Source organism: Eptesicus fuscus, chromosome 21 (assembly GCF_027574615.1).
Source record: "Eptesicus fuscus isolate TK198812 chromosome 21, DD_ASM_mEF_20220401, whole genome shotgun sequence".
Lineage (NCBI taxonomy): Eukaryota > Metazoa > Chordata > Mammalia > Chiroptera > Vespertilionidae > Eptesicus > Eptesicus fuscus.
The window spans coordinates 19965721-19979921 of NC_072493.1; the positions used below are offsets into that span (position 1 = coordinate 19965721).

General features: G+C 46.6%; 1 protein-coding gene across 3 annotated transcripts in view; it reads right to left on the minus strand.

Moving 5' to 3' along the window:
* WDR62 (WD repeat domain 62) overlaps positions 1-14201 on the minus strand; it is a 40348-nt gene that overhangs the window by 7706 nt on the left and 18441 nt on the right. For all 3 annotated transcript variants that reach the window (XM_008140107.3, XM_028143419.2, XM_054711217.1), the window contains 11 exons: positions 13383-13561; positions 12101-12192; positions 9999-10124; positions 6163-6230; positions 5959-6080; positions 5047-5122; positions 4254-4365; positions 4095-4158; positions 3254-3373; positions 2118-2251; positions 534-586 (listed from right to left, as the gene is read on the minus strand). In XM_008140107.3, the coding sequence (XP_008138329.2) occupies positions 534-586; positions 2118-2251; positions 3254-3373; positions 4095-4158; positions 4254-4365; positions 5047-5122; positions 5959-6080; positions 6163-6230; positions 9999-10124; positions 12101-12192; positions 13383-13561 (1146 nt within the window). The remainder of the gene's footprint in view (positions 1-533; positions 587-2117; positions 2252-3253; positions 3374-4094; positions 4159-4253; positions 4366-5046; positions 5123-5958; positions 6081-6162; positions 6231-9998; positions 10125-12100; positions 12193-13382; positions 13562-14201) is intronic.

Consider the following 14201-nt stretch of genomic DNA (forward strand, 5'->3'; position numbering starts at 1 on the left):
ATGCCCTGACCTGGTCTGCAGGGAAGGGGATTGCAGGAGGTATTTCCCTGCAAGGCTTTGATCTGAGGCCTGATATTGTTCCTAAAATAAACCCTCCAACCTAGGGTTTAAGATTCTGCTCCCAGCTTCTATACCACCAGCTCCTAGCCTGCTCCTCCTCCAAGATAACAATCATCCATTCAATCCTAATATTATTTTCTTTCTCAAATTTTTTCCCTTCATAGACTTACCAGCTCCAAAAATAGTTTACTGTGGATATTGTCCATCTCCTATGTAAGAAAATGAACTTGTGAAGGCAGAGATTTGTCTGCCTTGTTCATTGCTGTGTCTGATGGCCATTACAATGCCTAGCAGAGGGTAAGGTGCTCAGTAAATACATGTTGCATGAATGAAGGGCTATCTAAGCTGAGACTAGAAGGGTGATGGGATTCTCCAGGGGAGAGAGATATGGAGAGGAAAAATAAACAAGGACATGGAGGAGGATACCCCTACTTGGCCAGTTCCCAGGTACCACAGTCTCCAAGCAGACTTACCAGCCGCTTTGCCCAGAGTGGCAGCTTGCCATTGGTCAGCAGGCACTGAGGATCTGAAGAGACACATAGAATCCATGAAAAGGGAATAAATAACCCAACAACCAAATGGGCAACATACATAAACAGGCAATTCTCCAAGCAGACAATATAGAACCCACAGACATATCAAAAGATGCTCAACCTCACTAACTGTCAGGGAAATGCACATTTACACAATGGGATATAATGTTTTACCCATAAGATTTGACCAAAATTAAAATGCTTCGTACTACGAAATGCTGGCAAAAACATGGGGGAAGGAAGAGGGAGCATGGGTGAGGCAGTAAGTGGATTTGGAGGGCCCTGTTCTCTTTTAAGAGAAAAAATATACTACCCCCGGGCCTAGCATTGCCAGTCCTCAGCCTTTGTCCTGGGGAAACACTCTCACACATGCCTGAGGAGGACTAGCAGTGGTCAGCATAGTCTCCTTCACAACAGTATAAAGTTAGAAAAAACCTAAATGCCTATCCAGAGGGAGTAACTTAAAATACCCTACTATGGTGCTGGTTAAATGAGGGAAGTCTCTGCTTTGTATCCACTAACATACAGGTAGATGGAAAAAGATACAGAAGAATATTGAGAGGAAAAAGATACAGAACAATATTGTAGTATAATACAATTTGTGGACATAAATATGTGTTTCCTTTGGATATGGATATTAATGTTCATGAAAAGGCCTATGAGTCACACCTGGAGAGGACACTGGATCGGGAGTGAGGGTGGGTGATGAAGAAAATTAACTTATCCTGATTTCCCCCAAAGCTGAATTCTCATGATGCTGTGGCCTGCCAATCAGCCATCAGCTGGCCTGTGCCTGTTGGCCCCTTGTTGCTGGAGCCCAGCACTCACATTAAAAGCATCTAGTGCTAATCACTACTCCCAGCCTCTCTCATAGCTGGAGCAATCATGCCAGAGGGACCTAAGAGAAGTCTGTCAGGGCTTCTAGGAAAAGGTTCCTTTCTAAAAGATTCTGGGAGGAAATGTCCTATTCAAACATGCTTCTGATGCCTGGAACTTAAGCAACCATCTTACAACCATGAGGCCTACGTCAAGGCAATATGCAGAGGAGCAGAAATTTAGAGGGCCTGGCCTTTTGTAAAGACTTTAAGCTACTGCTCTCCCTTTTGCTTGAACTACAAAATCTGTTCTGTCTTCTGGTTAACGTGCACTGCTTCTTCTGGGACATCATCTTTACACTCCTCCCAGGAAAGGAAGAGTCTACCTGATGGCAAAGCCAATATGGAGAAAAGTAGATCCAAGAGACAGAGAAAAATACATTCCTTCAACATCACCTGACTACTTGGATCCAGCTATGCCGAAGCCAATCCTCTTACATTTTCAGGTACATGAATCAATAAATTCTTTTTCCAGCTTAAGCCAATGAGAGTCTGGTGCTATTACACTGAGAGAGTCCCGACTGAAATATGATTATTGAACTTTAATATGTGCCAGGCATGAAAGCAAAGCTGTGGGTGAAACCTAGCAATGACCCCTACACTGACAGAGGTCAAAAGAGGGCTCCTTTGGATGGGCCCCTTTCCCAACCTGGATCCAAGCTCTCTTTGGATGGTGTCTTCAGTAATTCTTCAGGTTCACACTCTCCCTCCAGCTCATCCTCCGTCTGCTCTCCAGATCTTAGAGAGCAAATCTCGCTGGGCATGGACGCATATGTCTCCTGCCTGGAACCAGGAGTGAGGAAGTCAAGGAGAGAAATAGATAAGCAGGGTGCTAGAGGGACCTGCCTAGGGCCAGGGCCCTGTGCTAGGTTCCAAATGAACATATTACTAACTTCAAGATGGTGCTGGGAGGTCTCACTTCTCTGCTAGAAACATATCACCATAATAAATGAGATATGAGAAAGTCTGGGTTCAAAAAATAAGACAAACGCTCCAAGGGCCACCCACAGCAATGGGACCTTTGAAAAGCAAAGCAGATAGTGGGGCTCAAGGATTGAGCTGTGGGTTCTGTTTTGGGAAGTAGGGGATGGCAATGAGATTTTTAGCTCCTTTGGAGTACAGGAGACTAAAACATGCTTGACACGAGGTGGGCACTGGTGCCAGGACCTGCTCCAGCCCCAGAGTAGGGTGTGAGACTCAAAACCAGGAGCCAAAGGTAGCTGCTCTCTCCCTAGGTGCCTATATCTACATGCCTCCCAAACCACTGCAGGATAGGCAGCACATATCAAGGGCTGGTCCCCACAGGGAGGCAATGACAAAGCCTCAAGACAGAGAGATGGGGACAGCTCCAGGAGCAGGAGGAAAAAAATCCCACAATCTCACAATAAAACTGAGACCTCCAACCCAAAATCCTAAATAAAAAACTAGAGCATGAATTCACTCCAAATGAAAGTGGTCTTTCAGCATAAAAACTTCAAATAGAAGATATCTCAACACCACTGGACCCCTTCCTGACCTTCCTCCCTACTCCTGGGGCTTCCCCATCAGAGTGCTCTCAGGCTCTCCAGGTACTTTGCTTTTCCCCTCCAAACCCTTCTCATATGTGTTATCACAACTCTGTGTTCAAAGCCCATCTTCCACCCTAGACTGCGAGAGCACAGAAGGCAGGGCCCAGGGCTGCCTTGGCTGTGGCTGTGTCCTCAGCATCGTCATCGTGGGGCCCAGGGCAGGAACATATTCCTCTGAGGGCGGACAGATGGGGTATGTACAGGTGGCTGCCAGGACCTGGGGTGGCTTCTCCATTTCCCATCCTTTGTATTCTGCTGCTCCAGATGGTCAATTTCCAGCAAGTGCTGCTTCATGCAATTGGTAATCTCTGGGCCCAGGTGCCAGATGAACACACAGCTGTAGAGGCCAAAGAGAGATGTGGAGGGGGAGGAACAATGACTATGGATGCAATCTAACTCTGAAGCCACCTGAGTCATCACAGCCAAGACCGCATTTCCTGGCACCTCCCAGAAAACACAGCGCATCAGCTTAGTGCAGGGGCTGCAGACCATGTCAGGTCCACACCCTGGGTAGGCTCCAGGACAGCTAACCAGGGCCTGTTCTGAAGTCTTCCAGACCAACGAAGGGGGCTGTGAGAAAGCATTGTAGCAAATTGAAGGGAGTGACAAAAGGGACTTCCTTGAGTAACAACATTGTGATAAGAAGTTCATTATTATTTATTATATTTACTATAAATTAGTATATATATCATTTACATAAGGAAATATATCAGAATGACATATATGATCATCGCATTTGATTTTCACCATATAATTTTCAAGGTAGATGGTATCAGCTCTCTTACAAAGGAGCAAACTGAGGCTGAGAGAGGGAAATGACCTGCTCAAGGTCACAAGTAAATAAGTAGCAGATATGGGATTTGAACTCAGGACTGGGTGTGACACCAAGGTGCACGCTGATCAAGGAGAGAGAAAGCTGGAATTCTCCGAAGAGCTCTCTGCACAGGCAGGTTGTGAGCCTGGTGTTCCCAGTCTCTGAGCCCCTGCTCTCCCCGCAGTGTAGGTCCCACCTGTTCCTAAGGGGAGGCCAGCCAGGGCAGCCTCGAGGCCTTTCCCACCTGTCTCCAGATACTGTAATCAAGTGACGACAGTCATAGGTGAACTTCATGCCGGTGACAATTTCTAGAAACAGAGCAGAGAAGCTGCATTGACCTTCTGAGTCAGAAGGCTATGTGGGGGCAGGTGGGGAGATGTCCCAAGTAGGGAGGCACACCCACCAGAATGGCCAAACATCTTGGCAATGCACTCGCCCGAGTAAAAGTCTATCACCGAGATGCTTTTGTCAGAGCAGCTTGTGGCCAGGAAGGTGCCAGAGGGGTCCACGTGGACCTGCCAAGAGGATGCAAGTGATGCTTCATGCTGCCTGCTTCTCACCCCCCCCCAAGCCCCCACTGATTGAGGACCACCCTCGTGCTGAACACTTGGCACTTGGACTCACCCCAGATAGCCCTCACGACACACACCCTGGTTCGGTAAGAACTCCTGTTCCCATTTCACAGGTAAAGAAATCAACAACCACAACAATGGTACTGATGGCAGCCAGGCCCTGTGCTTAGCACTATACCAGTGTGAATTATTTCCTCCACAGAACAACCCTGTGACAGAAGCTCTCTGTATCTGTATTTTACAGATGATGAGCCAGACTGGAAAGATAACACTTGCCCAAGGTTACAATCAGCCTGAACTCTTACCCAGTTCAGAGGCTCTGAGAAGGTCCTTGCCTTGGCCTGGTAACACAGGCAGGGGATAAGCCTGGCAAGAGAGCCCAGGTCTCTAAATCTTCCCACCACATTCTGTTGCCCTCAAAACGGAAACCACTTAAAATGGCTCCACTTGGGAAAGGGCTCAGTAAACAAAGGTGAAGCAGTGTGGGCTACCCCTTGGCTCTCAGCCAGACCAGAGCGGGTAGTTGGCCAGCAAGTGATCCTTTGACCAGAATAGCAGATACAAAGGGGAACCTTGTGTGTGAGGTCCGTTATAGTTTTCACCCTGGGGGTTGTGGCTCCTCACCTTCAGCAGAGACCCTTCATCACCCTGGGAGCCCTTGTAGCATTTCTTCTGCTTTCCATTCATGGTGTTGTAGACTCTGGGGAGGTGGTTGCAGAATATGGCCAACATGGACCTGCCCACCCGCCCCCTCCTTTCTCTGGAAGCCCACTGCCACTGCTCATCCCCCATTCAATGCCTGGACTGAAATTCCATCTCAGGCTAAAGTCATGGAAATTACTTATTAGGGTGTCTGTTGAGTTAATGCCTGTCTCCCTGCCAGAGAGCAAGCTTGAGTGCCTAGCACTCAATTTGAATGAGCAAATGAAGGTGAGAACCTCTTTGTGCACGCTATGCCCTCTGCACACTCTCTTCTCCCCTCCTTGGCTCAGTCCTCTAGGTCCTTCAGTCTCAGTTCAGACATTCCTTCCATCAGGCCCTGCTTGACTCCCAGGTGGGTTCAGGGATCTCTCCAGAGCCCAACCCCTTGATTTCCCCTATCCCAGCCCTGACCACTCCATGCTGTCGCTGCCTGGTGAAGTGTCCACTTCTCCTCCACAGGACTGTGAGCTTTGTAAAGGCAGAGCCTGGAGCTTCCCTGCTCTCTGCTGCTACTGTCTATCCCAGACAAGTGCTCAGGGAATATAGGTGAAAGAATAAGTTTATGAGCCATATCAGCACCTCTCAGTCACCCCACATAGGCTTCTGGAGAGCCTGAAGGAACCCTCTGCTAATCTGGAGGCTATGCCTAGGTGAACCCGGCTCCTAAGAAACACCTGCTGGCTCCCTCTACCCACTCAGCTTCTCAGGGACCAGATGAGCAGGTGAAGGAGAGCAGATAGCTCAGGAGAAAACAGACTTAACTAGGTCCCATACAGGCCCCACTTACCAAGCAGCCAAGGCCAGGCTGAGGAAGAGCCCAGGGCAGTTCCTTACCTCACATTGCGGTCCTGGCAGGCCACGGCCACGTACTTCTGGGTGATGTCAATATCCATGTCATACAAGGTGGTCTTCTCTGCCACATGGTGGGTACGGACAAAGTGGAGCCCATCGGAGCCCTGGCAGGGCAGGCAGGGCCTTCAACGGACAACTCTGACAAGCCCCCAAACCCCAGCCCCCAAGAAGGCCACCTCACTCTACCCGCTGGGCACTGCGAAAGTAGATGCTCTTGTCGGCCCCACAGCTGATCATTTGGATGTCTCTGTTGCCTGGAAGAGGAGGAGGTGGTGTATTAGGTCATCACGGGGCCTAACTGGGGCTAGGACCCTAGCTACAGAAATCCATTGCAAGAGAATTCTGCTAGGAGTTAGGGAGGGCTTTCCAGCGGTGAGGTGGGTGCTAGGTGCAGACAGGAGTCTATAAGATGTGAGCGGTGTGTGTGAGGGGGTACAGATGGAGCAGTTGCAAGGGAGGCCCCTGTTGAACAAGGACACCTAGGGAAACAAAAGCCAGGGACACAGAAGGGGCACCATGTCTAAGACAGGTAGACTACGGGGAGGCTCATGCCATCAAGAACTATCAGAACATCCCCACATACTTCAGGCCAGGCCCCATGCCACGTTGGCTTCCCTCTTCCTGACTGCTCACTAGCCACTCATATACAAATGGGACCCAGGATCTGAGTCACATAGTCCTTGTCCCAGGGTGCACAGAGAGGCAGGACAGGACCAGGACTGAAGCCTGGCATTCTCTGATTAAATGCTGTGCTCTGAACCCTGCTTCCTCTCCAAACCTCAGCTTCCTATCTGTATAATGGGCCTATAATGGCCCCTGCCCTAAGAAATTGTGTGAAACCTTTGGAACAGTAGCTGCACTTTTATCATTGTTCTTCCTCTATTAAAAAATATTTATTTTTATTGATTTCAGAGAAGGGAAAAATAGAAACATGATGAGAGAGAATCACTGATCAGCTGCTCCTGCACGCCTCCTACTGGGGATCAAGCCTGCAACCCGGGCATGTAACCCATCTGGGAATTGAACCATGACCTCCTGGTTCATAGGTTGACACTTAACCACTGTGTCATACTGCCTGGGCTATTATTCTTTCTTTATAGAATAAGAATAACAGCACAAATACCTCACAGAGTTGTGGTGAAATGAAAAGACAAAATAAATACTTAGAAGCCTGGTACAACAGATGCTGCTCCTTCATGACAAGACATTTGAGAGAGCCCAGGACTGACATACAAGTTAAGATCTTACTCAAGCAGGAGTCACTGGCTCACAGAAGGGAGCGAGCCATTTGTAGGAGGGAGTGTGACATGGGAAGGACCCAGAGAGGGCCTGCACATTACTGTTAATGTTCTGCTTTTTAACCTGGGATGGTAGATCCAAACATTTAGCAATGCTAGGACCAAGAACAATCAGAACAATCGCTGGCTACAAAAAATTGATGTATGTATTCTAGTTCATACCTACGGACTATGAACCTTGATGTGGATGTTCACTGTATTACAGTGATGTGCCACTTAATGATAGGGATATATTCCGCGAAATGTGTTGTCAGGTGACTCTGTCATTGTGATAACATCACAGAGAGCACTTAGATGATATAGCCTATTACATGGCTAGACTGTATGGGATAGCCCATTGCTCCTAGACTATAAGCCTGTACAGCATGTTACTGCACAAAACAACACAAAATTAAATCAAGCATTAGAGAAAATGGTAAGATCAAGAGACTCAGACAAGATGTATAAGGCTGCTGCCAGTGTAACATGGCATACTGTTTTATAGCAAACTTTGTTTTGTAAGTATAGAGTACATGCTAAAATAACTTAAAGTATAGTAAATACACAAACCAGTAACTTAGGTGTTTATTATTATTATTAGTATTAGTATTATTATGTACTACATGTAATTGTATGTGCTATACTTTTATATGAAGGGCAGCTAAGATTTGTTTACATCAGCATCACCACAAACACGTGAGTACTATGATCTGTGTTGCATTGTGATATTACAATGGCTACGATGTCACTAGGCTATAGGAATTTTTCAGTTCATTATGTTATGGAACCACCTTCATATAGGCAGACTGATATTGATCGAAATGTCATGTGGCACATTTTATATTCTGTAAACTATATGTACTGTCTTCTACTTGTATGGACACGCTTCACAGGAAAGAGTTAGAAGACTGAGTCCTTCTTTAGCAGGGTAGTTTCACACAGGTTCGGACTGACTGGTGCCCAGTTTATACTGACTATCGTCAATGTTGTGGGCATAACCAGTGAGCCAGCCTGGGGCACTTAGGAGCTGGATTTAGGAGCTTCATCCTCTCAGACTGGCTGGGGCTCTAATGAAGGCCCATCTTTCAGAAGGTGGCCTAAAGGACCAACTCCTGGCCCAATTATCATCTTTCTTGGATCTAGCCCATTCATTAAAGGTGAGGTCAGTGCCCTGGCTGGGTAGCTCAGTTGTTAGAGAGTCATCTAACGGGGTTGTGGGTTTGATCCCCGTCAGGGCACATACAGGAATGAACCAATGAATGTATAGGTAAGTGAGACAGCCGATCTCTCTCTATATATATTTCTCTCTTTCTCTTCCTCCCTCTCTTTTTCCCTCCCTCCCTCCCTCTCTCTTCTCTCTCTCAAATCAATCAATAAATTAATTTTTTAAAAAATATATTTTATTGATTTTTTACAGAGAGGAAGGGAGAGGGATAGAAAGCTAGAAACATCGATGAGAGAGAGAAACATCGATCAGCTGCCTCCTGCACACCCCCCACTGGGGATGTGCCCGCAACCAAGGTACATGCCCTTGACCGGAATCGAACCTGAGATCTTTCAGTCCGCAGGCCGACGCTCTATCCACTGAGCCAAACAGGTTTTGGCAATAAATTAATTTTTAAAAAAGGCGAGGGGCCAAACTGCCAGATTTGCTGATTTATTTTAACTACTTCTAGTCAATGGAAAGAGCAGGGTGTCTGAGAAAGATGTCTGAGAAGTTTTAGTGAGGTCTTCATCAAGACACATAAAACATAGTTAACTTGTTTTTGTTCAGCATCCTATCGCCTTTGCTAGAGAGAGGTAGGGCAAGAAGTGGACAGGACCAAGGGACATTAATACATTCTCAGTCACAAAATTATATTGTAAATAATATTTCATAGTCAAGAACTAGACTAGATGAATGCATTCTCCCATGAATACATACTTCTTAAATAGAGCTTTGAACATGTTCTTAGGTTCTGATCACTTACACCCCACAGGGCCTGCCTCCCCTCCCCTTGGAACTCCTGAGGGACAGGGATCTCTATACTGAATCTTTTCAGTGTTGGAAGAATCCCTTTGATTTCCTGATTGAGCATGGGCTTTGGAAAAGGGTAGCCATAGGCAAGATCCTAGGCCTGCACCTACTAGCTGTGTGCCTCTGGCTGTAAAATGGGTTAAGGCAGGGGATACTACTGGATGGCACAAGGATAATCCCCAGCAAAGAATTAGCCTCCAGCAATTGTCACTGTTACTTCTTTTCCAGTCAATGTCACCAGTGCTCATCCTGTCCTCTCAGAGGACTGGCACCCTGATTTCTCTTTGGGGACCAGCACTCATCTAATACCAGTCCTCCAGGATCAGGAGCGGAGGCAGGCGGAGGCTGGGCACACGAGCGCGACCTGGCCAAAGAGAAACCTCTAAAGCCCTGGCACCAATAGCTGTTCTATAAAGGGCAGGTGCCTCAAACCAGCAAAAGGGAAGTCAGTTCCAATTTCTGCCAAAATGGATAGGAAGGTGGGAGATCTCTCTCCAGTGGCCCAGTGACAACCAAGATCCTGCCCTCCAGAGAAAGGCATAGCTATCAGAGGAAGAGAGTCCTAATAATTTAATTTTTTAAAATTCAACCTTTGGATCCACGTGTGCCTGAATCTAGAGCTTGTTTCTCCCTTTTTTGAGGTCTAAGCTGAAGAGAGTTTTTGCTGTTACTTGCAGCCAAAGGAACCCATTAAATGAGGTGGTGGAAGTGGGAGGGAAGGGACTCACCTGCAAATTTGATGGCCGTGATGGAGGAGGAGTGGTCATCCAGGGTCTGCTCCAGCTTGTAGTTCTTCTCCACGTTCAGCACGTGGATCAGTCGGTCCCGACTGGCCGAGGCAAGCAAGGTCAGCCCTGTGAGTGGAGAGGGTGGCCCTGGGTTCCCCGGAGATACTTAATGCCTTGGCCTCCTAGAGAGCAGCACGGCCGAACTTTCCAGGTCTTTGGTTCCATAATTGCTGCTAACTTGCTCCAAACCCAGAAAGGGAACACTCCCTCAGCTCCATGCAATCTTTCCCCGGTCCCCCCAAATCCTGGCATTTCACATCCCATTAATCCAGGCATTAATCCAGGGAGGATTAATCTTCATGTAAACATGGATGCTCCTTCACTTGTGCCACAGCAGACATTCTAGAAGAGCCCAGCACTCCCTCCACTCCTTGGCATGCCAGGTGAAGCCCTATTAACTTCTCAGCTTCCCCAAAACACTTCCCCTTCACTCTCTGAGCTCTGACTGCATGGGCCTTGTCCAGGCCCTATTGACTACCTATCCACTGCCACACTTCCTTCTATCATTAGGCCTTCCCTGCTGGCCCCTTTACTTATTTATTTATTTTTAAATACAGTTTTTTATTGATTTCAGAGAGGAAGGGAGACAGAGAGAGAAATAGAAACATCAATGATGAGAGAGTCATTGATCAGCTGCCTCCTGCATGCCCCACACTGTGGATTGAGCCCGCAACTCAGGCATGTGCCCTGACTGGAAATCGAACCATGACCTCTTGGTTCATAGGTCGACGCTCAACCACTGAGCCACACCGGCTAGGCCCTCCTGGCCCCTTTAGACAGTGCCTGCACTGGTCACCTGGTACATCTGAGGTGTAACATATGACTAGAGGTGGAAGGGAACTCAGGAAAGGTAAACTGAATAGAGAGAGATTCAGAGAAAGTTTAGTGGGATAGAGGGTGCCAGGGAAGGAAGAAGGAAAGAAGAGCATGGGAAAATCATTAACATATGAGGATATACCTCTGCCTAAGTTACATTCCTACCAAGAATGTATCATCAAAATCAAATTATGAGGAAAACAGACAAACCCAAATTGAAGGAAACTCTACAAAATGACTGGTCTAGCCCTGGCTGTGTTTCTCAGTGGCTAGAGTGCTGGCCCACACACCGAAGGGTCGCGGGATCAATTCCCGGTCAAGGGCACACACCTCGATTGCAGGTTCAATCCCGGCAACCAATCAATGTGTCTCTCTTATATCAACGTTTCTCTCTCCTCTCTCTCTTTTCTCTCTCTCTCTCTCCTCCCACCCTCCCTCCCTTTTTCTCTCATGTGAACCTGGACTGGAAAAACAAAGGTGCTAAAACAACAATATTGGGACACCTGGCAAAATGTGAATAAGGACCATAAGACAGATGACAATACAGCATCAAAATGAAACTCCCACATTTGATAAGCCCTGTGGTCATATAAATGGATGTCCTCATTCCTAGGAAATGCTCACAGAAGCATTTAAAGGTGAATGGGCAACATACCTACAATTTACTCAAATAGTTTAATAAAAGAAAAAAAAGAGAATGTATATGCTATTATTTTATTACATGTGTGTATATATACACACAAACACAGAGAGAAATGGAGAAAGGGGAAGCAGATAAAGTCATTATACAGTCACAGGGTCAACAGAATGTAAAAAAAAAAAAACGTGGAGAATCTGAGTAAAGAGCATGTGGGTATTCATTATAATATTCTTGTAATTTTTCTGTAGGCATTAAACTTTTTCAAAATAGCATGTTTAACTATCAATCTATCTTCATTATCAGAGGATGAACTTATTAATACATTCGGCATTCACCTCTTCAGCCTGAGTACTGATCGGGGCACTGGGCACCAGGGTAAGCTAGTCAAGTCCAATCCTGCCTGCCAGTGTCTTGCTTTCTGGAGTCCTAGTCTTCTTGGTCCCAGGGCCTAGGACAGGGGCCCTTATTAAACACAGGACTTCCAGCTGTCATTCAGAGTCCTACCAGATATCAACTACCCCTCTATGTGGTTCTGCCAGGGGGGCCACTCCCCTGCCTTCCCCCTGCCACCCTGCCATGGGCTCACCAGTCTCAGGCTTGGAGTATTCCAGGCATAGCACCTCAGCATCATGGGCTTCCATCTTGACCAGCTCATCCATGAAATGCAGCTCATGGATCCTGGGAGACATGCACTGACTGCTATACCCTTCTTGGAGGGCCCTCCCACCTCTGCTCCCACCCCACACACTCTGCCATTGCCAGGCAGGTGACATGGAGAACTAGTTTAGAGATGCCCAACCACTGTTATCACCTAGAAACATGCCATTTTAAAGGAAGCAGTGTCAAATGTGGGAGTATCACAGTGAGCACCCAGCCCTTTGTGGTTCCATGGGCCAGATCTAGGACAGTCCTCTGAGGAAAACAAGGGTTAGGGCAGAGCTGTATCAGAGGTGACCCCAGCGGAAAGGGGGAGCAGGGGTCAGAGGTCATATTCAAGGCTAGAACCTATAGGGGGAACATTTGATTCCAATCTGTCATCCTTAAAGAGTCTTAAATCTAGACTTTCTTCATTCTCTCCAAGTGAAATAAAACAATCAAGAGGTCATCCAGAGTTGAAATAAGAGACAATCATCCCAATTTCTCTCTCTCTACCTATGTAATCTTAGCCTAGCCACTTGGCCTCTCTTAACTCAGTAAACCTATCTGAAAATGGTGTTGATAGCAGCACTTACATCGAGGGTCAATGAGAATACTAAATTGGTCGTTACACACAGTAACAGGCCAGTGGCCAGCCCGGGGGAAGAGTGCTATGCCCACGTAGCTCTTGTTACTATTTTTGTCATTCATGGCAGACAGAAGCCTACTGATATATTCCGTTTGCCTCATGTGGTGATTGATATCAAAACAGTTGCCAGCATTTAAAGAAATAATATAATTTTCACAGAAAAAATCCTGCACTTTCTGTTCTTATTGGACAATGAAAACACGACAGCTTAGAGGACATGTCTCCAGTTCCCCTGGTCCCTTCCATCCCTCGACAGTCCCAGTACCCATATGGTCACAGCTGTCATTCATCAATTTAAACCTGGTCCCTTTAACAGGGCTCATAAGCCATCAGCACCTGTTGAGCCAGTACCATCTTGAAAAACCTCTGCAGTGCGGTCCCAGTAGTTACTTTAATCTCAGTCCTTTTGGAAGACACTTCTTTGCATAAGTTCCAAGGGGTGGCTGGTAACAGAATGGCTACTCAAAGCCCCTCATTCCCAATGAGTAGCTGAAGGTGCAAAGGTCAGGGTTCCTCCCACCACCCCGAGTACCTGAGCCTGAACTGGGAAGTGTACACTGGACACCCACAAGGGCCCACTTGCCTCAGATTTCCACTTCGGTCACCTGAAGCCAAGTGTTGGCCATCAGGACTGACTTGCATGACTCGTACCCCGGCTTTCACGTCCATAGGTGTCCCATTCTCACTACCCCGGTCTGGGAAGTGTGACATGTCCTGAAGGTGCTGAATGTCATTCTCTACATACACTACCTTCAGTAGGGTCTGCAGGAAGGAGAGGGCTGAAGTCAGTACTGTGAGATGGTCTGAAGCACCTCTGAAATTTTGTATCCCAAGGGCCAGTCTCCCATTCTTCATTAGTAAACAGAACTCTAATTTTGACATGGGAGGTTCACTACTCAGAATAATAACTATGTTTCCCAGCCTCCCTTGCAGCTAGATGAGGTTCTGTGAATAAATTCTGGTCAATGAGATGTAAAGCAAGCGAGAACCCTTCTGCTTCTTTCTTGCTGCCTGAAACTCACTGATATAATGACTGGAACTTTAGCAGCCATTTTGGATGATAAAGAGCAGAGTAAGAACTAGAAGGCTCTTGGATTGCTGAGGGCTTCTTGCAGCTGCCATAACAGACTATGATTACCTCTAGACTATTTTTATGAGTCAGAAAACAAAAAATTTACCTCTTGTTTTGGGATTTCCTACTGTATACAGCCAAATATAATATGTATATCACAGGTGCAGAAGAGAAGATGGTATAGCATTGGGGTGGAGGGTCAAGGGAGTAGTAAAGGAATTCCTGCTATACATTCCCTACATTAATGACCTTTTTAAATATATATATATATATATATTATATGTATATTTATAATATATTTTATTTATTGATTTTTAACAGAGAGGAAGA